The following is a 9,882-nucleotide window of genomic DNA, read 5'->3' as shown; positions in this document are numbered from 1 at the left end:
ATGGAATGCCAGTTAGAAATCATTTTTGTGCCTACAAATATATGGCAATGAATCCGCTATTTACTAACACATGGATACCCATATTTTTATATAACTATTCCACTCAAACATATTAGATTCACTATCATATTTATAAAACAATATTTGTGATGCTATCATATTAGAAGCTGCATAAATTAAACGAAGACACGAAACCACTTTATAGTAAAACATTGGACATGAAGGGTCTGAAGCAAAAGGCAACTCCACATTATTATGACTTTACAACTTAGCATGAAATTAATGTTTCATGCTTAGAGGGCTATTAGAAGTGAAGACCTTATATTTGCTTGCTTTGCATGCTTCCCAACTGTGGGCCACTCTCACTCTCATCTCTATTGATGTCATTGATGTGAAAGACTATGGTTTGGATATGGTTTGAATTATGCAAGTAGTGAAAATAAGGATGTATGTATTGCTGATGGTCAATTGTTGGATTCCCCAGAGGTTTAAGTGTTTTGGAAGATGTTTTTCTATTACTTAGTGCTATTATTGGTTTGGTTCTACTTCAGAATGAGGATTTGTAAAAGACTTTCATGTAGCGTGTGTTTTTTTGATTTGGATTTGGCTTTGGAAATGGATGTAACATGTTGATCTATTTGAAGTAGATTGTTATGATAGGTTCTGCTTCAAATTTGTTTCCACCACCAAAATGTTTAGTGGTGACCTAGTTTCGGTCTTTGTCTTGGTCGGCTTGGATAATGATATTTTTCGAAGATGGTATACATTTTGTTGTGATAGTGATGAGCAATACATGAGGCAATATTGATATTGCATCCAAAGACTTATGAAAGTTAAAGGAAGAATCTAGTTGTTGTGAAGAGTGTTGTGATTAGTTACTAGAAGTTGTTCTATCCTTACAAATTGTGTTTAAAGTGGTGGATTTCCTTTTCTCTTTTCCTCTTTTGGAAGTGATCCTCTCTGCGTATGGAGCCCTCTAGTAGTAAGCATTTCTCTGGGCAGTGAGCCTAGCTAGTAGTTAGCTAAACTGGCAGTGAGCCAAACTGGTTGTAAGCCACCTTTGCAAAAATCACCTTAACCGGTGTCACCCTAATAGGTGTTTTATATGAGAGTTAATATTTTTCATGGTTTTTTCCACATTAGGTTTTCCACATATATATCTAGTGTTCATTGTGTTCTATTTGTTTTGTACTTGTGCTTTCATCTATCTTAAGTAAATTTGTTAAGGATTTCAGATCCAATATTAATATTAAGAAGAAGTTTTTAATTATCAATTGATTCACCTCCATCTCAGCTGCCTAAATAGTCTACATTTTATACTATGTATATTTTATTTCTACTCAATAATATGAATTATGCATTTGTACTTCACCATAAAAACAAAACAAAATAAAAATACTATAACGGGCAACAAAAGCCTGATTTGGGGCTTCGGCCCTAGCTCACCCGGTCGTGGATCGCAACTTAAGGCGTGGGTATGCTCCCCATGGTCTTGAGTTCGAGTCCCCGGCTGTGTTAACTCTGTGTGTGTTGCTACCTTGTGAGTGGGTTGGACACACTGGGGGATTACTCTTGCTTCGGCAAGGACACCTCCAGATTCCACGATAGTGAATATAAAAAAAAAAAAGCCTGATTTGGGTATAATTTTGACATATCCCAAGGCAGGGAAAAAGGAGATAAAAGTAGTCAATAAAAAAATAGATTATAATTTCTAGAACATTATAGGATATTTATGCATTCTTGATAAAGAAGCTTATTATGTGGTAACCAAAGACAATTCTACTAGTGCAAGTTTTTTCTCTGGCTCACAAATTATAATAATGGAAAAGCCCTTTTTGATGCAGAATGTTATTTACTAATTGTTATAGCTTCATTTCCTTGGGATAAGAGATAGAAATAATTATTTCTTCCTTTTTATATTTATTTGTTTGTTGTTATTATTGTGTGTTTGATTTTTTTCAGTGGAGTATCGTTCATCATTAGTTTACATCAATCAGCTAGGATCCATTTCTACAATATTTTATGTTATTTACTGATAGTTGGAACTTTCCTCTTTTTGAGATTGAATAAAAGGTTATTATTTTTTTCCTAATGGGGTTTCTCCTTTCTACTTTTTATTTGGGTACTTGATCCATCCTTGTTGTTGGGACCCAAATATGTATTTCTATTCACCAAGCTACACTAAAAGTGTAGTATTAGTATAAAATATTCTTCATGGAATATTTCTCTAGGCAAATTTTCTCGAAGATTAAATGTTTGGATAATGATGGCTTAGGTGTATAAATATTTTATGCAATCTCTTACATATTCTATAGATATTAATTATAATTATAGTTAGTAGTTGTTGAGTATAAATGTACATATTCTTGAATTAAACAATCAAACATATTTTATCCTTGAATAACAATTTATCCAATTGTGTAGTTTATAGCTCAACTAGTTTTCTAGTTTTCACACTATTTTATCCCCTGATTTTTTTTTTATTCTTCACATGTAAGTAAAAATACTAGTAGTGTAAATTGAGTGAACTTACAAAATTAGATGTTTAGATAATAAATTTTACTAGCGGGTTGAAAATTGTAAGTTAAAAATAGTTTAGAAGTTAGTTTAGAGAAGTTTCACTATAGAAATATACTAGAAATTGTTTAGATGGATACATGCACACTTATGGTTATTCTTTAAAGCCATGGTTTTAATATTTATTTTTCAATATATATTTAGATTATTAAAAAATCTTATATTTATGAATTTTATTCTGATTTTATTTGTGTTTATCATTGGTACACATTTGTTGTACTAATAATATTGTTGTTATTTATGAATTAAAAAGAGTAATATTACACATATGTTTAATAGAGTTTTATGTTATATTTAGTAATCACCTTAGAAAGTTGTAATAATGAATGTTCAAATTAAGTGAATATTGATTAATTATTCTTTGATTGTAATAACATCACATAGTTTCTCATTGAAAATTCACTTACTCAACCTCTCATTTATGAATTTGAATGAACAATATTAAACATGTTTAATAGAGTTTTATGGTCTACTTAGTAATCAACTTAGAAGATTGTAATAATGAATGTCCAAATTAAATGAATATTGATTAATTATTCTTTGAAGTACAAAGATTTTAATAGCATCTCAGAGTTTCAAATTCGAGATTCATTTAACCTCTCCCACCACCCTTGTTCTTCAAATTTCCCCATTCTATTAAATTTCTATATTATATTAATTTTAATCCTAACTTAAAATGCTATAATAGATTGCATGTGTTTAACCTAAATATTAGAGGATATTCTATACATTTTAATAGAATTTAACATTCACTTATGATGCCATAATTTTGTACATACCAATAAGGCTCCGTCAAACTAATATTTTTTTGGGATTAAACAATAAACCCAATAAATTTAGAGTAGATCATATATTAAAAGGAAGTTTTTTTTTATCTATAACGATGTACAAGTAATTCTCCTAAATTTGGGTATATAAGATGTTCTCAACACTATTGAATAATTTCTTTACATTGAAATAAAAAAATTTCACAATTTTGAAAAATATCATATATTTTAAATTTGAATAATATATCAACTCAAAACTAACATATGATATATGCTATTAAATTTTTCTCTTATAATCATTGTTGTTAAAAATTAAATATATTAAAAATCATTTCAAAACTCCTATGATTAACAATTTATAATCCTTTGTATTATACAATTGTTTAAATAATATTATTTAAATTATATGATATTATATTGAAATTAAAAAAATTTCATGAAATGTCCCCTAATATCACATTATAATGTTTTCTACTATCCTCATATCATTAGTGTACATGTTTCTTTTTTATATCTTTTTTAAATTGAATTATCCTTCCACCGTTATCATTTTCTCTATTTCAAGAGGATTTAGTATTTACAATGGATCTATACTTCCACCTATTTTTCTATTTATAATCCATATTAGTTAGAAGAGTATAGAAAATAGTTTATTAAATTTGCAACCAAAGTATTAGCATGAGGGAAAATATTCAAATACCAATATTTCTTCCACTCTTTGAATATATTAACTCTAATCTTAGATAAGGATTCCATAAAATTAATGAAAATGAAGTGAAGTATTTCTCAATGTTTTAGAAAAACCATTTAGAATAATTGATATTTTTAATTCTATTCTAGTTCTCATTTATGGATATGAATTAGAAAGTTCCATTTGTAAATTTTCTCAAACATAAATGAATACATTCAAAATCTTATAAATGAAATCAAATAATAGAATGCTTGCAAGTAATTTAGGATAAGGTAGCTACACGTTAAACTAATTAGATACCCGATCCTAATTCACTTCTCTTCACGAGGAATGGCACACATAGAAGAAAGTAAAAAGAGACTGAATATAAAATATATAATGCTAAGTTTATGGTTTTCATTAAATAGATATATATTTTGATTTTATATATATATATATATATATATGAACAATTAAGAAGAATTCATATATAACATTGTATTATTATTTTAAAATTATAACATCATAAATTAATTTTAGATAATAAAGCTTATATACTTCACCCATCCAACATGAGCATTTAGATGATGTAGAGGGTCTATGAATTTATTAAATTATTGAAATTTTTGACTTTACAATATGGTCCTATAATCTCCTAGTATTTTATATTAAAGATAGAGAGAGCAGAAATACAGAGGCAGAGCCTCATCAGCATAAAAGGAACAACAGGCACCACCACGGGCCTGCCCCGAGTTCAGTAAAAATCAAGTCTAAATAGTAGCGGATAGTAAAACAAAAAGGAACCACAGAGCATAAACAAAATAGAAGGCACTAGCTGAGGATAATCTCCTAGTATTAGTAAACTTGTGTTGAATAGTATACACATTCCGCTAATACCTATTTTTTCACTTTGTATACTAATGAATAGGTCATGTCAATTTGTACTTCAAGTGCCTCCTTGGCTGCATTATATTATAAGTAACAAGTTCAATGAGAATTAACGATGCTTGCAATAATTCCATAAAGTGAAGCAAACTATTTCCTAGTGTTAAAGAGTGGTCAATGGTGGAAATGAATACATATTTTTCAAAACATTAATAGTTCTATAAAATAATATTTTGACACCAATATATGGAATATTAAAGCATGGTCTCTCCAATTTGAATTTTACATTTAAGCTTGATAGACCTAAGTTTTATTAATCTTATTTTTTTATTTTCCTTAAAAACTTACTCAATACAAACTTATGAAATTGATCAATAAAATAATTTTTACCTAAATAAAATAAAAATATGACCAATATGAAACCAATACAAATTATTATTTAAATATTGTTATTTTAAAAAATTGAATTAAAAATTCTTTAGTTAAATAAATAGTTTTTTTAAGTATTAATATTTTTTGACAAATTCTCTTTTAAAATTTGAATATACAATCTCAGAAATAAAAAATCAATTCTATTTTTTTGCTCTAACCGAAAAGATTAATATTAAACTATAAGTTTAAAAGTTATCAATAAAAAGATGCATAATTAGCAACAAAGGTCACAGAAAAGTCAATCCAAAGTCGATCTATCATGACCAACTGAATACATTGTATAATGAATGTTAAACCAAAACATCAAAATAGCAAAACAAAAAACCAACTGCTCCCCCAAAAACTCAACACTCAAAACAGAAATTATAATGGGTGCATACATAGGATATGAAAGGTCGATTACAAACTCCACTGCTTTAATATAAAATACCCTATCGATCAATTTAATGACCAGATGCACATCCTACTAGATTTAACTGTAGGAATAGCTCTCCATCGTAAAGACCAAATACAAACCTTACTAAATTTAACAAACCTTACTAAATTTAACTGTAGAAATAGCTCTCCATCGTAATGACCAGATTAAAATCCAGACTCAACTCCTGCTATACGAGAGGCACACAAAAGCAGTGTCTTTATTCATGGATAGCAATAGTTGTTATGCCACACATTATGAGCACTGAATGAAGATACTGTTCCACCCAAAACCATTGCAGTCCCGTGCAGTGGCAGCAAGCTCAGTATCTGCTGTACCCTCGCATTTATCAGAATTATAAAGATACGCAGGCTGTCCGGCATCGTATCGAAAAAGATATCCTCCGCGGTAGGATGTGGGTATGGAAAAACAATAACCACAGAATATGGAAAAATTAGCCGGGAGTTTACACCCAGGCCCTTGCAACGCCATAAAAGAGCTACCCACACAAGGCTTTAAAATCAAAAGCCATACAAGCAATACTCCCATAAACTTCGAAACATTAATTTTGTCCATAACGTTAGAGAACAATGTAGTTGAGAGATCAAATGTTTAGATGTGGTGGAGAAGAAATTGTGGATTGTATATTATATAGAGGAAGAGTAGGATATTTGCCGCACCAGAAAGAAATTCGATGACTTGTTGCTTAGTATGGGTCGTTCTTCGTTTCCAAGGCTGTCGTTTGAAACTATGTACCTTTGACTCTAAAATATGTTTTTAAAGATATTGTTTTCGTTGTTAGCGAGCTAAATTATATTTTAGCACCTTCCATTGATAGATATTATCGCATCCAACTCGTTTGAAGCAAAGCGGGTATCTGCCGCACCGGCAAATAATGTCATTGACTGACATTATTATAACCATTAATGATTGTTATATTTTTATTTGATTAGATATTTTTGCCGAGAGGCAATTTACAATGGGATTCAAGTTGTCCGTAAACAAAAATGCTTTTTAAAAAAAAATTGACATGCTGATGTGGCAGTATAGTGATGCTGGCGGAAGAATGGGTAGAAACGTTACACATAAGATATCAAAACAACCGCAACCACATGGTAGTGGAAGAATTCCATTTACCATCTTGAAGCTAAATATAACCAGTGCAGAAGGCAAAATAAATCGACTATGCCTGTCTACAAAAAATAAATCGATTATGCCTGTCTACCAATAAAGTAGAGGTGATAGTAGTATAGAAACAATAAATGAAAAATGCAAGGTGAGTAATGCATGCGGTGAGTAAGGCATAAGGTGAGTTGGCAGAGTACAATGGCACCAGTGAAAGAGGGGAATAAAATCTGTCAGAACCGTTATAGAAGAGTTCACATTAATATGCCAGAAGAGTGGACGTGAAGGAAAGAGTCGTGGTATTGCATTTTTAAAAGCTTACAACATTTCTGTAAAAAAATTCTATTCGGCATCCTTGAGAGCAAGGCACCGCTGTGCAAAATCTTCAGGTATGTAAACTGATTTTCTCAGTCTTTTCTTTTACAGTAGATTTTGAAGTTTCCATAGCAATTTCAACATATCTGTTTTATATATATCCCTGCGACCATAATATTTTGTGTGAGAGAGATTTTCTTTGAGGCACTTGATCGAATATTGTATGCGCACTATCTATCCTTCTGCAGGCTTTCCTTCAGCTTCTCTGCACTCTCCACTTAAGTCTTCTACATTTTCATTGCATGCATTAATCCGTCTACAATAACGGATTCTATCTTTCCCTCCTCTCTGAAAGAATGCATTGCATGCAGTCTGTTCTGAACCTGAAAAAGAGATTCTTTGGACACTATCCAGAACTTGAGCAGATATTACAGAATGCTCTGATGAGTTTAAGAGTACTCTCTCCTTCAATGCGTCCATATTAACTCTAATAGCCATCATTGCTAAAATTATCATCCAGTTTTCAACTTTGTGCATGGCATAATCAAAATATTTTCACAATTAAAAAACCAAATCATAAAATAAGCTTATAAAAACTCTTACCAGATTTCGTTGTAGCACTTGAATCTGATAATAATTTTGACACGATATTTGCACCACTTAAGGCAATGCTTTGAATTTAACTGACGTAAAACTGTATTTAGGCTTTTCAAAATTAAATGTTTTAGGATAAGAGTATTTGTTCCAAGCTAAGCACCATTCAAAAAAAGTAAGTTGGCAGTCAAAATTATAGTGTTTGTTCCAAGCGCAAGGAAAATTCATTTCTTGTGTTGCGTGGAAAAGGATTTAGAGGGTAAATGTTTATCTTTTGAAGTGAAAATGAAAGGGAGCTAAATACTTTTCCACACCACACCACACGCACTCGATATTTTAATCTTTCCTGGAAAATAAGTCTTAATATTTATTCATTAAAATGGATTCAATTTTGATGTGGACGGTATCTAGACATTAGATCCAAGGGCCCAAGTCTGTTCCAAACATCTGGGAATAAATGTGGTACCGTTCATTTGGATTATCAATTTAATCGATGCTCTTTGGATTTTTATTATTATTTTAATTTATAACATGAAAGTAATACAAGTAGTTGAAAATATAGACAGACAATTTATTGGATTTAGTTGGAGTTGGCCATTAAGATTATTACTACCATCTTTTAAAGCTTACATTTTCTTTGTTGGTGGTGTTAATAACTCATTAAAGTTGTACATATTGTTTTTTTATCTTTTGTGTAATATTGATTATACATATATGATATATTTAAAACTACTATATCTATATTTTAAAAAATCTATGTAAAATTAGCCAAGAGATATCAAATTTTAAAATATTTAACATTCATAAAAATGAATAAATCATTTTACCTTCTATGTGACAAACGAGAGCTATTCAAGAAAATACTTGCATCAATCAAAAGATTCACTATAAATATGTTATTAGAGGCGTTATGCAAGAAGATCAATTGCAACAATTAATAGAATCACTATAAATATATTATTATAGGTATGTTGCAAGAAGATAAGAACAATTCAACACATGCATTATAAATCATCAAATTGATAGAAGAAAACGTATTTACATATAACAATTTTGGTGGAAACCTCGCATAATATCTCACACTATTCCTACCAAAAAAGTATTAATCAATTCAAAAGTAAAAATAAGATAGATTATTGTTATAAATTAGAATTTACAATATATTTTAAAAATTATTCGACAAAATAAAATAAAATAGATTATTGTAAAAAATGACATACTGACCTAGAAGACAAATTCTCCTCCAAATGTGAAAGTGTTTGATTGGTGAACAAAAGTTTTAATGCCTACACAACATTAAATTAACAAATCTCTATCAATATAAAAATAATTATTTTGAATTTTAAATTATTATGTAAATGCGGAAACGAAAATAATGCTAATTATAATTTAAATTGTTTCCCAATTCAAATCAACACATAACATTTAGTAAGGAGAGGCTAACATAAACTCTAATATAAAATTTAAATTTAAAACACATAAATTCATTGTATATATTAAAAGCATCTAATTTTATTCAATAAAATAAATAAATAAAATAATTTAAAAATTGATAAGTATTTTTTACATGTCAATTATGATATTTATATTAATATAAATATTTTTTTAAATATACCATATTTTATTTTGTTGAATAATTTTTCAAATATATTGCAAATTCTAATTTATAACAATAATCTATCTTATTTTTACTTTTGAGTTGATTAATACTTTTTTGGTAGGATTAGTGTGAGATATTATGCGAGGTTTCCATCAAAATTGTTATTTGTAAATAAATTTTCTTCTATCAATTTGATGATTTATAATGCATGTGTTGAATTGTTCTTATCTTCTTGCAACATACCTATAATAATATATTTATAGTGATTCTATTAATTGTTGCAATTGATCTTCTTGCATAATGCCTCTAATAACATATTTATAGTGAATCTTTGGATTGATGCAAGTATTTTCTTGAATAGCTATCGTTTGTCACATAGAAGATAAAATAATTTATTCATTTTTATGAATGTTAAATATTTTAAAATTTGATATCTCTCAGCGAATTTTACATAGATTTTTTAAAATATAGGTATACTAGTTATTATAAGAATGGAATATTA

General features: G+C 29.0%; 1 protein-coding gene across 1 annotated transcript; it reads right to left on the bottom strand.

The window, feature by feature from the left end:
• Nucleotides 1-6,001: 6,001 nt before the first annotated feature.
• LOC131042544 (antimicrobial peptide 1-like) lies at nucleotides 6,002-6,322 on the bottom strand. Its single transcript, XM_057975860.2, has one exon. It carries the CDS (start codon nucleotides 6,320-6,322, stop codon nucleotides 6,002-6,004), a length of 321 nt encoding a protein of 106 aa, XP_057831843.1.
• Nucleotides 6,323-9,882: the final 3,560 nt, after the last annotated feature.

The sequence above is a fragment of the Cryptomeria japonica genome, chromosome 5 (genome assembly GCF_030272615.1).
Source record: "Cryptomeria japonica chromosome 5, Sugi_1.0, whole genome shotgun sequence".
NCBI classification, from domain to species: domain Eukaryota; kingdom Viridiplantae; phylum Streptophyta; class Pinopsida; order Cupressales; family Cupressaceae; genus Cryptomeria; species Cryptomeria japonica.
The sequence above is the reverse complement of the archived record's forward strand: the minus strand, read 5'-3'. Positions and strand labels throughout refer to the sequence as shown.